The sequence below is a fragment of the Charadrius vociferus genome, unplaced genomic scaffold, assembly GCF_000708025.1.
Source record: "Charadrius vociferus isolate BGI_N301 unplaced genomic scaffold, ASM70802v2 scaffold494, whole genome shotgun sequence".
NCBI lineage: Eukaryota > Metazoa > Chordata > Aves > Charadriiformes > Charadriidae > Charadrius > Charadrius vociferus.
The window spans coordinates 1109664-1135354 of NW_009648157.1; the positions used below are offsets into that span (position 1 = coordinate 1109664).

The window sequence follows — 25691 nt, forward strand, 5'->3', positions numbered from 1 at the left end:
GGGGGCGGCTGAAAACAACTACTCGGTCAAGACCGAGCGCGGGCTTCGGCGTTGGTTAACCAGCGGTCTCTGACGCTGCCCCTGCGCTTAAGGGGAGAGAGAACTTCTTTTAGGTACTGAAAATACAGTTTAGGTTAAGATGCGGAAAACTGTTAACTTTGTTGCGATCCTTTACGTAAGAAACACTGGCGTGGGGCCGCTCATAGCAGTTCTAAAAACGCAACTGCGCTGCTCAGAAAAAGCATTTTGCAGCCTACCCGCGAGCTGTGATGTGCCATAATTGGTTGCACATGTCTTTTTTTTTTTTTTTTCTTCTTCCCCCGAAGTGAATTCTTTCTACAGTGTCCTATTTCAATCTTACACATGCTACAAGGGAATTTTGGGAGTTTTCAGTTTAAGAAGCTGGAGAATATAAATATCATCCTAAACACTGCATGCCAGAGTAACGTTATTTACTCTCTTGTTAGTCTTACGAGCTAGAAATTGCTATCTCCTCCCTTCCCATTCATATATATATATATAACATGGGGAGTTTGAGCACAAAGGAGACTGGAAACTATCCAAGAGTGTACGACGTATCTGTAATTTGATCTCGGATATCCTGAATATTCACCTAGTAATCTCATCCCTGACCCACTCTCTCAGGCTTAGGAGCAGACTAAAATGTTGCTAGCGTGAGTATCTGAAGGTAAACATCAGGCACGAGCAAAACATGCAGCCTGCTTTGAGGGTGCATTCGGGAATATGTAACTTGTGTAGGCACTGGGATGCCTGGGAATGGATGCCAGGGTACGGAGGAGAGAATTCACAGGGAGGCAACCCGTACTTTTCTACCACGCTTGGGGAGAACAATCCTTGCACTGCTTTACGCAGCTCCATTTCATGCAAATCGGGAAAGGTTGTTTCTGACTGATTCAGACAACAGAGCAGTAGTCATTAATCAGCTGAGCTTCATTCTTCTGTGATGCCACTGGGCTTCCGCTCTTGCAAATTTTTTCCATGTGTGCCGTGGCTAACTCTGGTCTGATTGTACTTTTACTCCATTAGTTTAATATGGGAAGGGAGGAGAAAACAAAACATAGCTTAGAAAGCTTACTTTCAGCTCACTGAAATGTAATCACCATTTCAAAGACACAAAGAGCAAGATCCCACAACTTTTTTGCTCTGGCCTATTTTAGAGCATAGGGTCTGAATCGCACATGAAATCGTGAAGGCTGAGTTATCTTACATTGATTTTGGCCAGCTTTTTCTGTATGGTTGATGTATCTCCAGATGTGTCTGACCAGCGGTGCAGCTCTTCCTTCGCAGAATGGAGCCAGTCTGTGAATTCATGCACAGCATCAACGTATAGCAAATGATCCTTCACTATGTCTTCCACTTTCCTCATTTTCTCCTATCATTCAGATGGAAAAAAAAAAAACAAAAAGACCATTAAAGTGCAGAAATACTGTCCCGGCTTTAAGCACACTGTGGTACAGGGTGCGGGTCTGACTCTATAGCACCCCTTTGAATGCTGAATACAGCACAGCTTATAGCAGCAGAACACAGCGGTACACTGCACAAGGCTTGGGTTGGGTTGGTCTGGACAGGCATGTTTTGCTGGAGCAAAAGATGAAGAAGCCTTCTGAAAATGCATGCAAAAATGTACTTTAACACATCCTTTAACACAAATCTATCGTTTAATAGATGTCAAAGCTGCAGCTGTGCAATTCTGGCGTGCTTTTCCCAATACCCCCTGGAGAGAGTTTTAAAGATCACCCATGATCCATCCCAGGGAGCAGCACGCTGCCAGAAACATAGCCCTTATTTAGAAGATCCAAGTATCTATAAATGCTAAGCAGAGTCACAGAGATGTCTCATACGAAAACGACAAAGGAGGACTTCTACTGTTCAAAAGTGCAGAGGGTTCTTATGGTGCTGAGTCCCATTTTAACCATCAGATCAGAAGCAGTGGCTGTCCCCAGCCACCTGCCCTGGAGGATGCTTTCCCTGACACAGACAAACAATGGCTTCATGGCTCCATCTTAGCTTTTTGATGTAAGCTTAAAGTGAGGCCAGTTTACCTTACTCTGAAAAGGCAAAATAGTGCACTGGTCTCGATTTGGCTTTGTTTTAACTGAGTAGAATTGGTCTTATATTCTTGTGAGCTACCACTCAGGAATGTTTATCAAAACTAACCAAAAGTGACCTGAGCTAATCAAATAACTTTCTACTCCTGTGTAGGTACTCTGGGTCTAAGCGTCCTTAAATCAGTTTCAAACTAAACCACTTCCTTATGAGTTAAACTCCAGTCATTTTTAATCTTGAATAATTCAACATTCAAATAATGCTTTTAAAAATTAAGTTGGATTAATAAGCCCTACTGTTCCCTCTGAAAATAATCATCATAATTTCTCAGAATGTGTCAGACCAACTAGACAATGGCAGGTTACTAGCTTAACAAAGATGACATAAAGTAAATCCTTGAGTTTTTACATCTTAGTGCATTTTATGCAACAACAGAGTAAGAAAGTGTCCACTTGTGCCTGACTCTAAACAAAATAGATAGCTCCCTAGGGAAACGAAAAAGCCCCAAGAAAGGCAATCACACACCTCTCTACTTTGCTCACACCAAAATATAGCACCAGTAGGGAGGGAGAGTGGAGGTAAAGTGCAACTTCAGTTGGTCTCTTCTGGTGGCGATGGCTTCTACCAGTTGCACTCAGTGCTGTTCTCTCCCAAAGGAAAGACTGCAAAGCTTAATTAAATTTATTGATGCATATTGGTTTTAGGAGAGCACTGCCACACTCACTTATGATACTCTTTTCACACAAGTTTAAAACCATTGTATTGAGTGAGTCAGTAATCTTTGTATTGCTCCAGATTTAAAGCCACTGAAAGAAGTGGAGTTATATGAGGATGAAACTGATTGTCTAGAAACCAGATTCATAGCTTACTATTTCCAGTAAAAAAGAGTGCTGAAGTTCATCATAAAACCAAAAGTGTGTGATTAGATGGTAATTACACACTAGATACATCTGAGAGGGCTCTAATATTGGGGAGAGAGAGCTGGGACTCTCTAGCCTGGAGAAGAGAAGGCTGAGGGGAGACCTTATTAATACTTACAAGTATCTAAAGGGTGGGTTGAAGGAGGAGGGAGCCACACTCTTCTCGGTGGTTTCCAGTGACAGGACGAGGGGCAATGGGCACAAGTTGGAACATAGGAAGTTCCGTTCAAACACAAGAAAAAACTTCTTTACAGTGAGGGTGACAGAGCACTGGCTCAGTCTGCCCAGGGAGGTGGTGGAGTCCCCTTCTCTGGAGATTTTCAAGACCTGCCTGGATGCAGTCCTGAGAAATGTGCTCTGGGCAATCCTGCTTTAGCAGGGGAGTTGGACTAGATGATCTCTAGAGGTCCCTTCCAACTCTGAAAATTCTGTGATTCTGTAATATCTACAGTCTATGTTTAAAGCAATAAAAAAAATGACAATAATAGTATATCTTATCCCCAAAATTAAAAAAAAAAAAAAAATCCAAACTACATGATTCTACATAATGACTTTCCTTATCAAATTTAGTAAGAAAAATGCAGATTTTTACGAAAGAAGTAAATTCATATGCCCTAGTTTTGACATTTTTCCCACGAGATAATTTGTTAGATCTTCCACTCATTTTTTACCCTGGTACTATTTTTATATAGACTGCAGATTAATTACCTGCAGGCCATCCGCACTATTCTCAATCACCCTTCCATCAGATTACTGAATTTATATACAGCGCTTACTTCAGTCTCACATTAGCCTGTTATTGTGTGGCCTCTTCCTGATGCAAACTTTCCCATTAGCTGTGAAGGCGGAGACTCTAACTCAGAGCTCATGTCACTGTCATGATCTGGTTGGCAGAAGGTCTCAGTGAGCTCACATATCTTTCCTTAGAAACCAAACTGAATACCTTTATAGCATGTGCAGTGCCTAGTGGCTTGAAAAACCACAAAATATGGGCATATATCTTTCTGACAATAGGATTTATCTTTCTGACAATACGTTTTCTGCTCAGGGAGGCATTTCATTCTTCCTGTTCTAAGGGAAAAAAAAGTTGTAGGAATGCATGTAAAATAATTACATTAAAATAAATCTGGAAGAATGTCAGAAATATTGTTGTATATATGAAACTAGGAATAAAATATATGCCCTTCACTTTTCAAAAATCATAACCGTACCGATTTCAATTCCCAATACCTATTTTGCATTCCAGTGAATTTTTGTAAACTACATCCAACTCTTTTGTTAGATTCAACCATAACAAAATGCAAAACTATTCAATCACAGTCAATCCTTCAGTTACTAAAAAAATTATGAAAATCAAAATTTTAGCCTCATATACAGATGTTTAAATATTTTACTTACTTGAAATAGAGACCTTTGCCTTTATCTTACCTTGGCTACTGTTGTGATGTCATTAAACTGTGTTTTTAGTTCTTCTTGAGCTGCTTCTCCAAAAGAATCATCCTCTGTTTTTTCATACAGTTCCACAGCTTTTTCAATGAGTTGCTGTAAATCACCAGAGTGATCCTCTATCTCAGAAACAATAGCCTGGAAGTGGTCCAGCTGAGCAAACTTCTCCTTCAGACCAATCTGTGGTTCTAAAGGCTGTTCCACTTCGTGATCCAGTTTCTCTAACCACTGCTCCAGCTGGTTTTTCCTTTCCAGATATTCATTCCACTGGCTAATGACAGACTCTAGGCAGCTTACATTAAAAGAAACATACACAGTACACATGAGAACTTTTGAAAAGTCTGAAAAAAAGAGTCTCCTTATACCTTAATTGTTACACTGTCTGTAGCCATGTATAATATGTTTAGGATATGCTTTTTCCTCCATCTTGCTTTAGTTTTCTGTGTCAACTTAAATCCAAGCTATTTTAGAATTTCTGTGTTCTTTGGGCTACTGCATATAACCTGATACAACTGCTTCCCTATTACAGGTTACATGAGCAATCTGTCTGTCTCAGACTAATGAAAATCACATTTCAGTATCTGTCCAGCAAAGTAAAATATAGAGCATTACTGGAGTTCTTTATGATCAGAGTAGAAAAATATACAGCAGCCTATGAAAGTATTGACAATGAAGAGATATTCTGGCAAGTTTTGGAAGAAAAAATCAATTACATATAGCCCCATTTACAATTTATAAGAAATACTTTCTTCTGTTATATATTGCTCCTCCTAGCAGATCTCCGAATTTCTCTGGGATTTGTTTTGAGGAATGTAATTCTCATTCCACTGGACTTAATGATAGACATGAGTAAGTAAGAAAGTGGCACCACTTCCAGTTGAAAAAACTCCAATTTACCTGTATCATACCTCCCACCATTGACAGCTGATATTTAGGACCCAGTTACGCTAGCACTCAGATTACCTGCAATACAGATCTATGACCTTTCTGAGGCAGATCTATGAGTTTTCTTATGCAGTGAAAACTTTGTTTTCATCAGAGAACTAAGGAAGTAGGATCATGCAGAAGTTCACCAAGGGCCCATTTCTACTCAGTAATGACTGGGATGATGGAACAGAGAGTGCTTGTAAAACCCACAGATGAAAGCAACCAGGGAGCGGCTGCAGCTAGTTGGATGACAGGATTTAAATGTCAGATGTTCTTAAAAGGAATTTTAAAAAGATGGAATTTGATGATGAAAATAATGCTTTACTTAGGAAGGAGAAATCAGATATACCAATACAAACTTGGGGATAACTGTCAAGGCTTAATACTGTGGAAAAGTATCTGGAGACAGAAGAGGGTAAAGAAGTAAACAAAATTCAACGATATGATACTGTTGGAAAGCAAGGAAAATCTCATTCTGGAGTGGATTAAGAAGAGTGTTGTATGAAGGAAATGGAAAGTACTGATACTCTATTCAGAATTAATAAGGACTCAAATGTAGTAAGAGGTCAGCCTGTTTTCAGTTATTATCTTTTAAGAATAATGTAGACAAAATAGTGATAGTCTGCAACCTACTGAAAAAGAAACAAGGATGAAAGAGGTCCAGAAAGTATAAGTACTGAGTAAATGAGAAACACCAGTCTGCCTAGATCATAGATGATGGAGGCCTTCAAATACATAAAATGTTCTCACACTGGCAATAAGGAAACATTTCAATTTCTACCAAGGTTAAGGCAAGAACAAATCATCTTACTTTGCAAGAGAGATGCTTTGGAGTGGATATTAGGATTTATTTTTAATGAAAAAACATAACGAAGAAACATAATGAGAAACTTTCTTAGAGTTTTGTAAGGAAAAGGTAGATAAATATCTGTTAGATGTTCTTGGTCCTGCCCAGTACAGGTTCAATAACTCAGAAAGCCCTTTCTAGCTTTCCCTCTGTGTGAATTTATATGATTTCTAATTATTTTTAAATTACCATCCATTACCATCTCATATGCAATGGGATTCATCTGATAGGGTCAAATCCTCTTTTTATAGAAGGATGTACTTTTTTAGGCAATTTTTATTCTCTCTGATGATATAACTTTCCCCTCGCATACCAGTAATGAATGAATGGATTCCTATGTGCTGTAAGGTACCACTATTTGCAAGCAAAGATAACAGGGTCTGACCTGTGTTTTCCAGGGATTTTTACCTCTGCCAGTTCACTGAGGTGCTGATGATGTCATTCCATACATCCTTCAGTGTCTGAAGCTCGGTTTGTATCACCTTTTGTCCTTCCTCATTGCTGCTTCTAAGTGCTTGCTCTCCTTTGCCAATGGCCATGTTCAGTTTAACTTCACCATCCCCTTTGAGTAAGAGGATCTCCTGTGAGGCAAAGGAAGTCAAAATATCAAATGCAACCTGCTGAGAGGTGAAAGCTGTTATTCTTTCAACAGTGGACACCACCTTCTATGAGCTCATTTATCCTTGACAGCCATGCCCAGGCACCTTTTCTTGTAAGTGCCTGTCCCTTGCTATGTAGAAATGATCCAGCAGTTTTTCCCACAGCCATACATGTATTTCACTGCATTGCTCATCCTAAAATATAGCTCACATTGCAGTAAACAATGAGTAGGTCAAGCACTGTGCAGAAATGCAGCACCACATAGCTAGAAGATATCTCAGGAAAGCCCATGGCTTCCTAACAGAAGCTTGTCTAACCTGTTCCTGAAGACCTCCTGTGACAGACATGTCACACCCTCTCTGTGTCAATTATTTCAAGGCTTCCCCTCCATTAGAGAGCTTTTGTGGACCCCAATACACATTTTCATAGTTCATTATTTTTTATTAAATGTAATACCTGGCACCTGTCTCCGTTAATCTTCATTCTGTTTTTCATACTGCAGCTCCTAATTTGTCAAGATCACCTTAAATTCTAATCCTCTCGTTCATAAACATAGGAAGAACAAAATATAAAAAATATTCATTTTCAACTGATGTGGCCTACACCCAATGTTAATCTTGATGCGTAATCTCTAGTTGTATCCTTCGTTACCTGAATTTGTGTCAGTCGTCTCTCTAGTGTGGCTTTGCTACCAACAGTGCTCTCTGATGATGCCAGTTTATCTTGAACCTCTTTCACCCATGACCACATACTCTGTAATGCCTCCTCCAAAGTGAGATGCTCTTGGAGTGCAAGCTGACACATTCGTAGCTTCTCCTTGACATTTTTGACCATATTTTGGTAATTGGTGAGATGTTGAGAGGCCAGACGCACTTCTCTCCCTGCACCATGTCCTACTTCATTTAAAGCCTGTGCCATTTGGGACAGCTTATCAAAAGATTCCCTGAAAGAAAATATTGAGACTGAAAATCAGTTTCAGAAAACATAATACTGTTAAAGCAATTATCAGAAATTACGAAGGTTGCTGACATAATCTCCTACTCCACCAGTGGCAGAGTTCAGAGTTAACAGAAAAATTAGCTGGGAGTGAATGAAAAGAAATATAAGCAGTATGTATTGATTAATATCTTTACTTGTGTACAGTGCCATTTCTTGCAGATTTTGGTGCTCAAAATGATCACACTGAAATGTTCGTGTTGCCCATTTGAATTAAAAGCTAACTTAATTTTCTTTTCAGCTGTCAGACTTTCCAGTTCTATATGAACTGCTACCTTTTTTGTACCTGTCAAAGCTTCTGAGAAGTTTATAGTCTTTGACAGGTAGGAAGACATGCTGGAAAGGTCAGGCCATTTGTCCAGGATTAGACACTGACTCCAGCATTCAGTACAAGGGTCAGGAAAAGGGATTAAAACTCTGGGTTTGTACAGCCTCAGTTAATCACAATCTACGGGATCACCCTTGCCGATACCCTGTGATTACAGGAAATTTGCATCAGACTAAAACATCTTGCATCAGTCTCAAGGGGATAGGTAGAGACTGGGTGTTTCCTTTTAGCGTGCTGTGAGGCTTGAACAACTCACTACTATTTCTGTTCTGTTTCCACCAACATAATAATAAAAAAAAAGAATTTGAAAAACCACTGTGTACTAAAAAAAGCAATTACTTCATCATCCGTTGGCTAAGTCTGAATTCTAGAAAGATTTCACAGCCAATGTGGATGTTATTTGAGCTCTTTTATAAAGTTAGCTATATGGGAAAGGGATTCTGTTAACCCATTTGGATCTGAGTGTTGCAGAACAGAAAAAAAGAAAATTTTAAAATGGATATAATGATAAGCATCATTTTTACTACTGCTTTTACAAGCAATATTTTAAGAGGTTTTTTTTTAAGAAGATATTTTTAAGTTTCAATTTATCAATGAAGTAAGATAAGCTTTTCTTAATGAGAAATGTATTAACGTCAAATTTTGGAGTTGGCTTCAAATTCCAATTTTCTTAAAACTGGAAGTATCCGGATTCAACCTCTTTTCACAGAGTATGTTGCAACGCCTTTCTCTATCTTTCACAAACACACTTTACCCCCAGCAGTTTAGTTTCACTGTTGCTTTTGCAGAAGAAAAAAGTGAGTGCATTTTAGGAAATGTATTTCATACTACCTTGAATGCAGTAACTCTTCCAGGAACTTCTCCACTTTCTGTACCTCTTTTTTCTTCTCAGGAATAAGCTGTTTGCACTCTCCTAATGCTTCTGTGCTTATTCTTTCTTCCATGTCATGTATCCACAAGCCAAGTTTCTTGTGCTGATCTTCAAAGCTACAGAACAGATAAATACTCCCTTAAAAATACTTCTCAGGTGGAGTAAAGTTAGTTGGAAGTTAACTCAGTTCTTTCAGTATCCACAAGACCAGGAAAATAAAGCTACGTATCATTTTCATACTTCAAGAATAAGAGTAGTACACAAAACATAATTCCACAGTGACTACTAATCTAAAAATATTCAGTAACTCTCTAAAAATGTTCAGCAAAATCATGGGAACTACAGTGAGAAAAAAGCCTCCAGAATTTAAAGTGACAGTGCTTTTATTTATTACTAGATTCAATAAAGGCAGACCAAAAGAAAGCTTTTTCCAAATCCTTATAATGATTTAGTCTAAAGTTAAAAAATGGGTAAAAATGGGTTTTTACTCAGTGTTGACACTTAGAACACCTAAAGTGTTGGGCTTTCAGTTTCTCCAACAGATTGTAACTGGAATGTCAAGCACTGAGAACTCAGCAAACTTCCTTATGTGAAGGCACATCATCGCATCTTGCTGTTTTACCCATTACTGCTACACTAACTTTGCTTTCAATTAGCAACAGTTTTGAATCTAGTTATACCTAAAAATATTTGAACTTCTAAAATTCTAGCCCCAAGTAATAATTTAAGAGTGGTTTTTTATGAGGTCCTTAGGAAATATGTCCGTCTGGAATGGGATAGGACAGAAGCATGCTATGTAAAAAGCGTACTATCTTCAAACCCCAGGGCAGAACTTGAAAATTCATCACACCTTTTCCTTCCAGGAAATTGCATTTAAATTACTGAGATCCCAACTGCTGATTTGGGATTGCATGAGCTACACAGAACTTCCGCATATATGATCCTGACCTTCCATTCTTGAACCAAATCAAGCAAGACCTGTTGCTTTGTTTTCAGCAGAGAACTTCATTTTCTTGTAACTATTTCCAGAGGAAAAAGCAAACAGGACTTGAGTAACTGGAAATAATTTCAAATTCTGCCCTGTATTTCTGCAGCCAGACAATTTCATGCAGTCCATCTTTGATTGCTGGTATTACTCACCTTCCCAGGTGTGAGGCACAAGCTTCCAGAGCCTTCTTATCATTCAGACACTGGTTGAGGAATTCCTGGAAGTTCTGGTTAGACTTCGCTATTTGCTCCTGAATATGGCTCACAACTGGTTTGGGTAAGCAAGCATACAAACTTTCTCCTTCCTTGCAGGCAGCATCTAACTTGTTCTGTCCCTCACTAACAGAATCCAGCACACTCTGTGTAATGAAATAATACAGTTTAAACATGCATGATTTCATAACTAAAGATAAGCAATATTTCTGTTAGAAGTGGTCAGATTTCCCCAACAAGACGAGAGCCATGTCTAGCTATGGAAAAAAATCTAAAAGATAGTCCAAATAAAATTTTATTAAGTGGTGGTACAATTCATGGAGCTCTATTTTTCTATTTCTAAACCACAGACAGAAATCAATTTTTCTATTTTGTCCCAAGGTCTTTCTCTGGACAGTTTAGTCACGTCCTGAAGATGTTATACAACTCGGGAATCAGGGCTGTTTTCAGTTGGTGTCTCCTATTTGTGTTCTGTCCCCTCAAAAATCTACACAGATAAGCTTTGACAGATTGGTGTGAAGACTTTATAGATTGAGAGACTGAATGAGACTGAATGAATAAGACTGAAAGATTGAATAAGCAATAATGTAAGAAAAGGAAAATAAGAGTAAGAAGGCAAAAAAGGAAAAAAAGATAAAAATCAGAAACAAGAACACTTTAGTTACACATAAACCTTCCAGAAATTAAATTCTGATCTCAGAAGAGTGGACACAGTTTCCACTGTATTCCCTCTACAGTACGTATTGCTGTCTTGAACCATTCTTACATTACCTTTTTGGAAACAAAAACAATGAATATGATAGTGATATGATTGGATACATATAGTTAATTGCTAATTACTGGTTTTTAATTTGTTCACTATACCTGCAAATCATGTAGTTTTGCCTCTATGACTTTGCTGTCGCCAGACCTGTCAGATGATTCTTTTACTGCAGCCTTCACACCAGAAAACCATTCCTGGAATTCTTGCATAGAATCTTATTTAATAAAAAAGTAGAGAGAAGAGAATATTTTTTAGGCAGCAGCATTATCCACAATATTATACAGCTGTTTTCCACAATTATTTTATCCTTCAGGAACAGTCTAAAAGCTAAAAGGATGAGTCTCATTGCCTTCAATGACCTTGGAAGTGGGATTCATTTCACAAAAAGTTAGACATTTCCACTGTAAACATCCAAATTTGAACAGTCACACTAGTCTCTCCTTTATAGTCAATGGGAAAAGACAGGCATTTTCAGTCTATGATACATCCCAATTTAATGTTAGATAATATCTATATTAATATCTTAATACATAAGATTAAAAATTGCCTGCTTCTCTCCACTGACTATCCAGGGAGCCCAGGAAATGCTTCAGGTGGGGACTTTTAACATCATGAACATCTCCATTTGGTTATACGTGTATTTTTATGGCAAATAACACAAAGTGTATGTATGCAATAGAGATGTATACTAAGAGTGGAGAAAGAGGTTGTGCTGAGCTTGGCTTTCATGCAATATTACATGTTTAAAGTTGAATTCTGTTTTTGTAAAATGCTTTGTTTCGTAGCAGTTATCAAATGAACAATTGGTAACAGGACTTTTAGAAAGGCTCCATACAAAAATAAGGTTGTGATTGCGAGTGACATCACTGGAAACTCTGGCAGACTGCAGAATGATTCATGGCTGCGGGCTAACGGCTCATATTAACAGCCTGAAGACTCACGGAGGAAATGTTTTTCCAAGGACTCTTGCAGGCTGGCCTGTGTTCTGGAACAGAGCAGATTCACAGCTTCATACTTCTTTATTAACGAAGTGACAGTGCCACCAAGAGTTTCCAGCTCTACAGAATGGTATTTGCGACACAGGCTGTTAAGGTTCTCACGGGTTGAGTCAATGCTGCTCTGCTGAAGCTGAAGGTCCTTTTGTGTTTCCTGAAAATGAAGTTACAACACAAATATGACATTTGTAAAGAAACAAAAGAGCCCTCTCTTTTTCTCAAGCATTTCTGCTCCTCCCATGAGCTCTTTCCTTCTGTGGTCTATTGCAAGCTGTAGACACAATGAAGGGAAGAAGTACTGAATCATGTTTACTGAATCTTCCAAGTGAGATGAATCCTTGAAACTAAAGAGCCATCACAGAATTGTGAAAAATGCTGCTTCTCATGGTTTACTACTCTATTGAAAAATAAATAAATTTCAAGGCTTATTGAGCAGCAATAATTATTTTCAGCACATTCTGAAGGTACACGCGAGATGCAATACGACACTGGTGTTTGGTGAGACTTCTGAATGAAAGGGAGTTTTCATCTGACTAGAGGGGAATGTTTGTTTGAAAATGAAATTTAAATTGGCTAGTATAACAACATTAACATGTACTCACAGTGAAAAAATCTCTGTGTGGTTTGTCATGTGCACAATCATGCAATCAAGAGAGCTCTAGGATGTAGACAGAAGAATTGCTATATATGAGGACTGAGGAGGACTTCTGAGGTAGAAGTTTGTGTTAAAATTGAGTTCAGTCCAGGGTCTTTTACTGTGATGAGTTTTAAGTTCGTAACTTGTATTGCAAGGGAATCAATGGACTTGTAAACATGCTGGAGTAATGATTGATAAATTCAATGTTACAAAACCGGTTCTTGTCACAACAAAGACCATATTATTCCTTATAAGTTTCTAAAAAGTTTGTCTAAAGTTAATAGATCAGAACTTTTGTTCATTGGTGAACTTCTTAAAGAGCATCACTGTATTATTTGCTAATAGTCTAGAAGCTGTGCAGGAGATACATATTTTTTATCAAATGGAAATTAAGTATAAATTAAAATAAGCAAAAACTCAGATAAAAACCCAAAGAACACTGCATAAGAAAAAGCATATTCATTTTCTTCATCACCGACCTTCACTTTATTTAGAGCCTCAGGATCCAGGTTACACGCACAGTTTAACAGTGTCTCTTCCACTGTTGTTAACCAGTCTGTCACCTGATCAATAAGCTTCTGTAACTGCATCTTCTGAGTACTGAAATCTTTCAGTGTCTCTTTTGCTGTCTCTGACATTTCTTTGGCATGTTCCAACTTCTGCCTCAAATCTGATTCTATAAACTAAAAGCAAAATGTTATGTATTAAAGCATTTAAATAAAGCATTTCTTATAGTGAATGTTTACGAAAAAATGGAAGGTAGTAAAGTGACACACAATGATAATTTTTCTCTCTTTAAATCCGTAACTAAAGATACTTACATAAATAAAAATATCAGCCATTTAGGATTAAGTCCTAGATATACAGTAATCCAAAGAAGGGATCCTAACTTATAAAAAGCCAGATTGCAAACTGTGGACGCTATTACCCATTTCTGAAAAATTAAACAGTTGATCTTTTTCCTTTAGCAATTTGCCATATATACAGAACATGACCTAAACACAACTAGCTCCATAAAAAAAAATATCAATTGGTGAGACTTAAAAGCAGTGAGGTTTAAAGTTTCTCAGCGTAAGGCACATTAAAATTGAAGACAATACAAAAATAAGTTAGAATATTGCCGATTAACCTGTTCAAAGACAGCAATATGTGAAATTACAGTAGACGTTAGCTGTGCACGAATTACTGATAAAAAGTAAATCAAGTCCGTCATAATAGGGTAAATTTATAAATGAGCGATTACTGAAAATTTTGTTAAGGAATTGTTCCTGTTCTTATGATATGAGCTGATCATACTGTAGTTTACTTATTTAGCATTTGAATGTTGGCAAATAATTTGGGGATTTATTTTTAGTTTGTGAGGCTTTATTTTCAAATTTGCATTTATGTATCAACTACAATTATTTTATTGTAAGTATGATCATTGTTTTTATTTCATTTATCGTATTTAGTAGCTGGAAATAGTATTTTATTTATACAATATTATTTATACAGTTATTTTATTGTAAGTATGACCTATTGTTTTTATTTTATTTATCGTATTTAGTAGCTGGAAATAGGTGTGTGTTTGTTAAAAGTGATATTCGGCAAAATAATTTGCTCTAAGTTTTGCTCTGTAAGTGGACAGATATTTATTATGAACCATATGATTAAACCTGAATTTTCTGAACCTCTCATGTAAACAAAACAATTTGGGAGAACATAAGCACTCCCATATAATTTGCAAATTTTTATACTATAGGGTTCTTGACTCATATCTGATTTCTAATTTAGGCTTATGTGTACAGTCATGGCAAAATGTGGACAAGGCTTGAGTGTTATTAAGTTCTGTTAAAATCTGATAAATGGTTTTGAAATAAATATCTATTGAGATATCTCCCTGCCTGTGGAAATGACAGAAGTCATCTTATCTTTTAAAACTTCAGACAATGAAAGCGAATAATCTCATATACCAATTTCCATTTGAAATCAAACATCCGAAATAATCAAACTTTCTTTTTGCATCTGCCCTAGAACATAAATAACACGGACCCAGCCAATCATAAAGTTCAACAGCTCACCTGCAGGGTCTGTATTTTATCAGTCTCTTGTAACAGCTAGTTCAGCACACTAATTCCTGTCCACTAAAGAATACTTTTGGTTTGATAAAGCAAATGAACATACTTTACTGCATTATAATTCTTTCAAAGAGGCAAACTGGGTATGCAGTCACATGTGATGTGGCTTAATGTTGAGCAGTATAGAGAGTATCATCTGTCTCCTATCAGCTACCTTATAAACTATTCACTCTATTTCACTCTATTTATTAAAAAAAAAAACTTTTGCAACTCTAAACTTCAATTACTTTCTGGCATACTTTTTTCAGAAAAAAATCAAACTAAAGAAATATGAACAAAGAATACTTCTGATACATATAAATAATGCTGTATCTGTCCCTTTGAAAGAAAAAGGCAGTACAGGAGAGACAGAAATTTCAGGAGGAGTTTCTTCTTAGTCATTTGAGCACAGTCTGTGATTACCAAGATCTTTATTTTACCTGGAGATCTGCAGGAGGCTCTTGACTATGGGTCAGTTCTTTGAGATCTGAAATCTTGGAACTAAGCTGCTCCAACTTCAGTTCCTTATCCTTGACTTCAGACTGTAAAAGAGATGTGGTCAAAGTTTCATACCAAACTACAAGAGGGTTTTAGACCTTCAGAAGGATTCTCCAACAATTGCAAAAATGGAAGAAAAAGTAAACAAAGTTTAGCAGCCAGGGGGAACACACTTGTTCCATTAGTTTTCTTCTCTAAAAATCTCCCATCTCTTTTCCTTTATTAGAGTCAGTTCAGAGATTTTTTTTTCCCTCCATTAAAATAACCACACACATTTTTAGCACTTAAAATGCACTAACAGCTTTAGTTTCTTAAAACAGGCTGAATAAAGATGGGAATGTCATTGTTTATTCGACTGGAAAAATCTACTGTGGTTGTTAGGTTCCACTTAATGGCATGCAGAGTATAATACATGTGGTCTCTGTTTTTTATTACAAGGAAGTGAGCTCTCAGAAAAAAAATTAGACACAAAAATAAATTTTAACCTCAAAAGGGAACTTAAAAATGCTGCTATATATACACTGATATATCTGGACATTTTATTTATTGTGTATTTATCTGCCCTGAGTGGTATAAGTTCAAGTGGCCCCAGAAGAATCCTCAGGGGGTATTTTGTGCTAGGGAGTATATAACATTAGGTGACTGATCAAGAGAGGGACCACTGCTATGGACCGTATAAAAGGTACACTGATTATTTCTGTCCATGGTCATCTATTTCTGATTGCTGAAATGGCAGGTCCCTTCTGTCAGTGAACTGCCTTTCCTCTTGCCCTTGCAAAAGAAAGAGCAAAAAAAGTATTATGGGCTGTGAATTCTGTGACTGCAAATGTACACACAGTGCTCATGTCTTCCGCTGTTCTGGCCCTCCTGTCAATCAGGTACACCTGTGGTTTGGGTACTGGCTGCTCTTACTTCAAATTAGTTTTAATAGTGATGAATTCAAGTGGTCTGATTGCTATACTAATCAGAAAGATATTAGATAAAGCTTGTCCTGAGCAAAATACTGATGAAGCATCATTTTATATTCTATCATAATACTTGTATATGTTCATTGTGCATCTTCTTAAGGACATAATTTATTTCAAATGAAGTAGAATATGGCTCATTCTATGGTTGATCTCCTGTATATTTTAAGCGAATAGAAGCAGAACACATTCTGAACACTGGCTAGGTTTCTAAAACAGTTTAACACTATCCAGAAAAGAAAGACCTCATCTTACTGAAGTTGTTAGAACCTGACATTAACATTTTCTCTCCAGTTCAGCATATCTTTTTTATTGCCTGGAGAATCTACCTTCTGAGACGAGATTTTAAAAATTACTTTTTTTTTTTTTAACTTAGCTGAAGTTGTCTAAAATTTCCATCAGTTTCTACTGGAACAGAGTTCAGTCCAACGCCATGCTTTTTGAAATTTTTGTGCTTGTAAGAATACACTGTCATGTACTGCTAGAGCCAAAATAATTAGGAAGCTTAGATTTAGTAAGACATGTGCCATTCTTGTTTCTGTCAGAAGTATACAGCTTCAAAAAAGGACTGTAATGCTGTCAACTAGCCATTGGGTTAATGGTACCACTGCTTGAACAGGGAACACGGTGGTCTGCAACAGCACAGCCTTATCCAGGTGCCTGATGTCACGCGAGAATTTGGTCCATAACATTTTTATCACTGATTTATGGGTAAGCACCTGGAAGTCTTTCAGGAGGACCTCCATTCTCTGGCTGTTACTCAAGTTGCTGATGACTTCATTCAGTTGCGAAATGCACTTATTGCACCATCCATCCATTTCGTCTCCAGTTTTCAGGATGTCGTCCCACAGAGACACACTTACACTCAGCCGGTCGATGTTGTCTTCAAGTCTTTCAGACACCTTTTAGGAGAGGAGAATGTATCAATACCATTCGCAAATTGATTTTAGATTTCTAAGCCTAGGCAAAATAATTTTTTTAGAGTTAGGTCTAAGTTCTTAATTCTAATTTCAATTTAGTTACCTAAATTATAAAATGAACAGAAATCGTGTGTGACTGTTTCTAAAAATTTGTATATTTTTTACTGATAAACTTTATCCTTAATCCCGCTACATTTATCTTTCTTACCTAATGCAGAAATTTGCTAATAAAGCAGTATAAATATGAAAATGTAAAATATTAGCTTTTATATTATGTTTCTCTGCTATAATGTCTTTCTCAACATATTCACATCTTTTATGGTGTAGCTTAATACAATTCACTCCTAGTTTATTTAGCCCATTTTACTTGAATAAAATAATGCTGGCTTACATTAGGTGAGAATCCAATCCAAATTTATACTCAGAAGTGTGCACTAAGCAAATATATACTAGTAAGATTTGTTCATTGTTATAAGACATCGTTTTAAATCTATCAAATGGATGTCACAACTTTGTGCATACAATGGATGCCAAATCCCTATGATTAACACTTTGAGATATACTTCAAAGTAAACTTTACTGAACAATTGCACTCTGAGATCCTAAGAAAATACTAATACTGTAACCTTAGCCCAACTTAAAAACTGTATTCACTGTATAAACACCAGACTCTTACATCGAGCCACTTGTCCACCGTACAGTTCATATCTGTTTTTATCGCCGTGGAGTCACAGTTATGCACCCTTTTCAGTTCTGCTAACAAATGTTTTCCTTTATTGGTGAAAGTATCCAGCTCTTTTTGTTTCTCACTCAGTTCATTCTTGGCAGCTTCATGCTGTGGACATAAATATTTGCTTGTTTAATGAAGCCTTGAAAAAAGAAAGAAAAATCCAGTTCTCCAGGTTCTCCCATACTAGCCCTGTGGTATATGATGCGTTTGATAATTCTCAGTCAGCATACCATCTAATATTTAACTATGCCACGAAATACAGAGCAACTGGCATGGTTTTCCCATAAGCATAATCAAATTGTATGATTGTTCTTACAAACAAAGCACACAAGTGGGAATAATAAATTCTGAATGTTCCCCACTTGGTAATCAGCTATTTTTGGGACTGAAAGCAATGGTGGTTTTTTTCCTATTATTCTTTCTATTCTTGAGACTCTACACGTCTAAAATTGAATAATAAGAACCCATCATTGACTAAGTAGTAACTAAAATCAGTTCTGGAAATACAGCAGGGTAAACAGAGGGTGTTGCAAACAAAATGTAGGATTGTAAAACCTGTCACTCCTAGACACTCTGGAAAACAAAAGTACAGATGTGTTCAGAAAGGAATTAGGCAAAATCTTCAGGGCTACTAAGTTTGCAATTCTAGGCATAGGGAAATCTTTAAAATACTGTCACCAAAGAGATGACAACATACTGAGAAAGGATCGCAGTAAGCATCTCATACTTTTTTTCTTGAACAAGTATTACAGATCAGCATTAGAGATAATAAGCTACTAATCTGGATGCAGTACAACCATGTGGCCATGCCTACTTTATTACGGTGGAAGTTGTGCAAAGTATTTTTTGTGTTCTATCTCCTTCAGGCCTAGATGTGGCCACTGTTGTAGCCGGGAATTCTCCACAGCCCAAGGCTCACATTAGGGAGAGGCATCATATGGAAGTTACATGCATTTCTTTGTTAGACTGCCGAGCTTTCTTCTGGCTTTCAGTTCTAGTTAAAATGTCTGTTAAAAACAGGCCATAAATACACACAGTTTAGAATGAGGTTTATAGAGATCTGACTGAAGAATTTTTAATGAAGAGCTCAATAGGCTTCCAAATGAAATTACCCTTCGAATGAATGGAAAGAATTTAGCTCAGAACTGGTATTGCTGACAGGCTGACAGATAGCAGAATTTAGAATTTTAGAAATATGATCCTGTGAAATGAATGTAATGCAGGGATACAAATTCCTTATCTCTGCTCAATGGCCAGTATCAACATTGAACCCCATGGAATAAGTCATTGTAGGGACAGAGACAGACATAAGAATTGCACACTTCAGAAATGTGTACAATTCATTTTCTCTTGTTGACTTTTACCTATTAAAAAAATCACACAGTATGGAAAAACATTAAAGTATGTTGACCAGAAATATCCTTTCATGCTATGATAAGAATATATTCTCAAGATATTTTATATAAAGAGCAGATAACTTACGCTTTCCATACAAATTAACATTTTGAATTTCTAGGTGTTAAAATTATAAATAGCAACAATCAAATACACAGTAATGGATCTCATCAAAATGCTGAAAGGGCTATATCCTTTCCTCATCTGAATTAGTACAATTTAAACCCTGAATGTCAGTGTGACAAGATTTGACAGTAAATTCAAGGAACTTTAAACATAGCCCAAGGGTACCTTTCAAACAGAAAAATCCATCTAAATCAAAGATCACTTAAATGCCTCAAATGAAAACATTTGTAGTTACCTTTGATAAAGTTCGCTTGACATCTTCATGATCCTTCCAAATCGATTTGATCGCAGAAGTACTGTCAGCACTGTCTATGACTTTCATTACTGCTGACTTCAAGCTCTGATATTCCTTCATCAGATCAATAAGAATGTAGGACTGCTCCTTTCTGCAATGTGAAAAGGCTGTGTTAGCACCATTTGTTGTTGTGTTTCTGAAGGAAAGAGAATATAACGTAGCGATTCACCATGGGAAAATCCAGATGCAGCGCTAAACGTGTTCTGGGCAGCCAAGGAAATATTAGTATTCTGGTTTTACAAATCACTGTGGGTTCATACATCACAAAACATCTCACTGATGTTTTGTGAGACAGTATATGAATTGTCATTTCATATATATCAGATATCAAAGCAACCGACTTGAGCAAAAGAAAGACTGAAACTGGAATTCAAGCTTCTCACTGCCTAAGTTGAGGACACTGACTGGAAACCATACTATAATGATGCTGGCACTCACAGCTCATTTTTTTTTAAACTCGTTTCTTTAACATTGGGGGTTTTGGACGGGTAAAAAGAAGCAGAAGTAAAGACTAAAGCTATGCAAGATAAGTCTGAATATTGTGTTTTCCAATTGTCAGGTGCACGCTTTTTGGGTCTAATACGTTACATCCAACTTACTTGTCACTCTACTGAGAACAGAATAATTTGCTTCTAAGAACAGGTCTAATATTTTTTTCCTGCCCCCTCTCCAGAAAAGCCTATTTCCCTTCAGGCAATGGACAAAAGAAAAAAAAAAACAACACAACAAACCAGCAAACTGTTAAATCCATTCCTGGTGTTTATACTGAAGAGAGAGAAGGAAGACTAATACTTTGGATATGTTTAGTTGCAGAACAGTGTGTGTCTGTGAAAGGAGTTTGGGAAATATGACACTGCCAAGAAAGAGAGGTAATTGCTTTAGGAGCTGGCTCTTCTCTGAATGCTCCAAAGAGCTCTCCAAAATAATCAGGTTCAGGAGGGCTTAAAATTGTGTATATATGAGCAAGAAAACAGTTTAAAATAATTAAAAGTAAATTCATAATTTAAACAAAAATTAATATTATTTTTATGTTAGAAAGGAATCACAAGGTACCTGAGTATCTTTCAGTTTTAGGTATGAAGATGGCAACAACTACCCCAGTATGTGAAAACTGGACAAGTCGTTTACCCTCAATAATGCATCTATACGGCAGGGACAGCTATTTTACATTTTCTTCACTGCCAGGTTGGTACTGCCTGCCTAGCTTCTGGCAAATGTATGTGGAAATTACTTGGTTTACTATTATTAAGGACTCCCAGAGGTAGAAAAAATGGGTTGCAGCAACATGCAACATGAAATACAGATTAGCAACAGTGCTTAAGAAAAATGAGTGATGGATATTTCTAAACAAAGCTTCCTTTTCTTCCACGTAGTTCAGATTGATACAGCTCTTAAAAATGCACTAGAAAACCAGACTGAATTCAGCGGGAAAAAACACCAGAAATGAAATACATGTAGCATATTTTCAAGCAGGAAAACGATGCATGGATCTGGTTAAGGGGCAGCACATTTACAAATATCTGTATGGTGTCAATCAAGAAAGTGGAATAACAGTACAGTATATAAACCAAAGGAAAAAGAAATCATTTTTCAGCACAGATAAATATTTTTTTTTTGAATCATTGTTCCAGTACACCAACCCAGTGGTTACATGGGGATCACCAAATTGCATGTGCCCATTGAAATATTAGCCAGGCTTAGAACTGTTTTGCTTCTGCACTTAGACAAAACTTATGTACATTGAGGATGATGTAGTACTGAATGAATCTAGCATTAAATTTAAAAAACAACATTTGAAGAAGTCTTCTTTAAAGATGAAAAAGAGGCAGCTAGGACAAAGAAAAGGGTTAGATGAAACTTTCTTTAGTTTCTTTAGTTCCTTTATCAGCTTTCATTGATATACAAAACTTTCCTATATCACTGATTATACACTAATGATTGTTATGAGCCTGGTCCCTTGAGCAGACAGAAAGACTTAAATCTAAGAATGATTTAGGACCACCGAATAGATTGGCAGAAATCCATATCCAATAGAGAAGGAAAATACATGCTAGAAGGAGAGTATGTGCTAGTAGGAGTGATAGTGAAATCTCAATGGAGTTTTATCTTTCAGGCGAGTAAATAATAAGATGCACCTAAAAGCCCAGTATATCTGTAAGTACTGTCCTGAGGACCTATCTGTGGCTTTATTAATAGTATAATTACAACTGGTACAAATATCCTGGTTTACACTCTGTTTTATCTTCTACTCAGTATTTAACATACAAACCCTGTTTCTTATAGGGATTAATATGGCAAGAAGATATTAAATGTAAATAACTGGGTCTCTTTCCCCCACTAAAAGAACCTTCTCCTTTCTCACCTTAAGTGTGAGATCTACTTACTTTTCATGTATAACTTTCTTGGTATCCTCCCACAGAGATTCTAAGCAATTTATCTCTTTGTCAATCTCAGGAGCAAGTGTAATATCTTTTTGAGCTATTTGTTTCGCTTTGTCCATGAGCCACTGGAGTTCATGCTGGTGAGAATTCAGTTCTTCATCTAACTGGTTAAAGATCCTCAATCTGCAAGTTAAAAGGCAGGTTTCAGATTTACTTATCTTCACGTTTTTGCAAGAGAAAAGAAGAGAAAGAAAGAATGAAACAGTTGCTGTTAGAGTTACTGTGCATAAAGTTCCCTTTTTCTAATATTTCCTACAATATCTTCAGAAAACAAAGTGTTATCTAGATTTTGTTCTGCTATGACTGGGCGCAGAATGTGATTTTTCTGATACATATAAAGCTATACAATTATATAAATATACATATACCTTCACCTCACACAGTGACTCTGAAATATACTGAAATATTTAGATTAATACTTTTTATAGTAAGTGTTTTCAATTCCCTCAGCACATGTAAAGTCTTTAATTCTGTAAGAGTAGGGATAGTTGTGTTATATGGGATTTCAATAGCTGTTTGGAGCTTGGATTCATTTGGAAAAAAGAAATTTCTGAGACAAGGATTTTCTTGACCGTTCTTTCAATATAAAAGATTAGCGGGACTTGCTAAGTGTTCTGCTCATGTTCTGCCTCCATCCAAAGGGCTCACTTACTTACAAAATTTTATTAAGTCGATATATGGACTTATATATTCCTGGCAAGAAATAAGGTACCCAGGCAGAAAACTCACAGATGCTTCCAATGCATCATAAAAAGTCTAGAGACTGCAAGCAAATGAAGAAGTGCCAATCTCAAGCGTTAATATTGTTTTCACCTTTGCTGGAGGGCTTGCAGTGTTGCCTCCTTCATGCCCTCCTTGTCAGCCTTTTCCTCAGTATCTTCAATTCTCTTGAGTAGCTGTTCTTTACGTTCCATGAAAGATCTTCGCAAGGCTCCAAGAGCTTCTGCCTCACTCTGTTTGGTTCCCAGCAGGTTTTGAACTGCCTCCAGTTCCAAGCACAGATTATCCACCACAGCCCTGCAGGAGGTCCTCTGCTCAGAAATGCTGTGTTTTAGGTGATACTGGGCCTTAGTAAGGGAACCATCCAAACCGATGGCAACAGATTCCAGCTTGTTAAGATCTTGAATAACATCATTGAGTTCCTTCTCCAGTAATTCAGATTTAGCTTTATCCATATTTCCTGTTTTCTCCACCGTCTGCTTCAGCTGGTGGAGCACTCCTGATGCAGCACTATGGAGCTCCAGGAATACCCGCAGCTGATCCAGAGCCTCTTGTCTTTGGCTAGTTATTTGACTTGCTTCCTGGAAGAGCTGAAAGCAATCTTCAGTCTTTCCCTGCAATGCCTGCTGGTCCTCTGGGCAGCTGAAAGAACACAATTTATCTACATGTTCCTTCAGACTTTGTAGCTGCTGCTTCTTACTTTCGACTTCCATTGAGTGGTTCTACGTGAAAGAAAGAAGATAGGGCTGGGATTTTTCTTCCAATCAAAAGCTCAGAAAACATTCTAGCACTAAACTTACAAGCAAAACAAGTACTAGTGAGGGGTTTTCAGAAAGAACAGTTCAGTGTCACAATTTTTCTTTAAACTGGTCAAATAATAGAAATCTCTATGTGACTGCAACAGCGTATCGGTTTTCAAACAAATAAGTGACCTCATGCTAGTTTTAGATGAATATTTAGCTGAATGCACTGTACAATTTTTTTGTCTTTAATATTTACATCCAAAAGATTACCTTATTGTGAGATGCAGCTAGTTGTCGATCAGCTGTGTTTATCTCTGAAGTGGCTTGTAGTTCAGCAAGGAATTGCTTAATCCAGTCTGAAAACCTGAGCAGGAGCTCATCAAACTGCCCATGCTCAGTAACAAGAGATTGAAGGAAGTTGATCCTATAGGATGTCAGATGTAAATAAGAAAGCACTGGATGTAAATTAATCACTTCCTATAATCAAAGCCACAGCTGACTGGACAGCATTAAATTCAATGCCATGTGCAAGGAAAGAAGGAAACGTTAATTTATGTTATAAATGTGTTGATTTCTTAACTGGGGAATAAGACAACAATAAGAGCACCTGTTTGGCTCTTCCCTGTTTCCACTTTTTTACTCATATAAACTGTTAGAAATGCCCCAAACAATTACGGTATGTTCTTCAACTTTTCTTCATGAGGGTAGTCCCAGCAAAGAGAATGATATTGATGGAAGGTAAACTTCAGTTTTCAGACATAGTAATTCTGTTTGCTCTATCATCTGCCATACTGCATGTAAGGTGAAAGTCTCATGAATTTAGATGGGAGTGAGTAACTGCATGCTCAACTTCCATTGAAGTAAGTGAGGGTCAAGTCTGCTCAAAGGAACACAGTTCAAAGGAGGAATGTGTCCAGAGGAATACTCAGAACGAAGTTTCTAAACCTTGACCTTAAAAAAACACCTTGTCATTTACCTTCCTGTTTGCCTTAGAAATTTCTCTACATAATTTTCAACATGAAATGCTAGTAGAAGATCATTATACTGAAAAACAATCATATTGGTAAAGCCCCTAGAAGATGATGTCATTGCCCAGAGTCTATTATTTAAGCTCCTTTACAAATAGTAAAATATGTATGTTCGTTATCAAAACAATTGAAATCTAAATATATGATTTCAAAAAAGAAGGCAGTGCTCCTGACCCTTCCTGAGCCTTCCAGATTCCTCATCTGGATATTGGTTACCCTCATTTCACATGTAAAAAACATTCTGAAGCACAAACCTTTTATCAACAGTTTGTGGTAAAGCTTTCCACCTCTCATCCAGCTCTTCAAATTTTTCTTTTATTGTTTTCACACACTGTTTGGAAGCTGTTGGGAATAGTGTCTCATTTAACTGTAATAGGCTCGAAAAGACTGAGGCATGGGACTCAATATCTGCTCTCAAATCCTGGGAAAACAGGAGATTAGATTAGATTAAATATGACATCATACTATGAAAATAACAAAAAAAAAAAATCAAGTCAGGATTTCCAGTACACCACTTTGAGACAAGTGAACGAGCACAGTAAAATCCTTTGAGGAATTGAGGTCTATTAGGACAAGCAGGTACTCAACACCTTTCAGACAGCCAAATCTGCAACTGCAATTCTGTAAGGATTCATCACAGGGCTTTTTGTCCCCTTTATGTCAAAGTGTGACCTTTCCACACAGCTCTACTGTACGATGAAAGTGGCTAAAATCAAGACTAAGTTTTGCAATGCATTTTGTCTGCAGCAACAGAATTGTGAAGAAATGTCACAAATTGGCCCAAACAAAAAATCAAAACCCCAAATAATTTTCCTTCTCTTCACTAATATTTAAAACTAAAATTATGGACTCGTTGGCTTGATGAAGGGTCTAAAAGATGCTACATTTGGCCAACTGCTTCATACTAACCTAGAAACAAATGGCAAAAATTCCAAGGGAAGGCATACTTTAGAATAGGATGACAGACTTGTGTTTAAAAAAAAAATCAGAAATCAGACTTTCATTGTGAATTCAGAACCTTTGAGCATTTTGTCATCTGAGCAACTTTCCTCACATTCAAAGAAAGGAAAGTAGCATTGTAAAACAAAGGCATTTCTCTAGAGAAAGAATCCTCTGGCAAGCAGACATATGTCCTGC

General features: G+C 37.0%; 1 protein-coding gene across 1 annotated transcript in view; it reads right to left on the minus strand.

The window, feature by feature from the left end:
• SYNE1 (spectrin repeat containing, nuclear envelope 1) overlaps nt 1–25691 on the minus strand; it is a 247402-nt gene that overhangs the window by 159021 nt on the left and 62690 nt on the right. Inside the window, exons 35-51 of the mRNA XM_009884058.1 lie at nt 24809–24975; nt 23797–23950; nt 22877–23505; nt 22007–22186; nt 19563–19713; nt 17753–17911; nt 16876–17058; nt 15134–15235; nt 13077–13280; nt 11907–12114; nt 11067–11179; nt 10143–10348; nt 8963–9118; nt 7459–7750; nt 6616–6788; nt 4416–4725; nt 1229–1393 (exon numbers count right to left, since the gene is read on the minus strand). Of these exons, the coding sequence (XP_009882360.1) occupies nt 1229–1393; nt 4416–4725; nt 6616–6788; nt 7459–7750; nt 8963–9118; nt 10143–10348; nt 11067–11179; nt 11907–12114; nt 13077–13280; nt 15134–15235; nt 16876–17058; nt 17753–17911; nt 19563–19713; nt 22007–22186; nt 22877–23505; nt 23797–23950; nt 24809–24975 (3552 nt within the window). The remainder of the gene's footprint in view (nt 1–1228; nt 1394–4415; nt 4726–6615; nt 6789–7458; nt 7751–8962; nt 9119–10142; nt 10349–11066; nt 11180–11906; nt 12115–13076; nt 13281–15133; nt 15236–16875; nt 17059–17752; nt 17912–19562; nt 19714–22006; nt 22187–22876; nt 23506–23796; nt 23951–24808; nt 24976–25691) is intronic.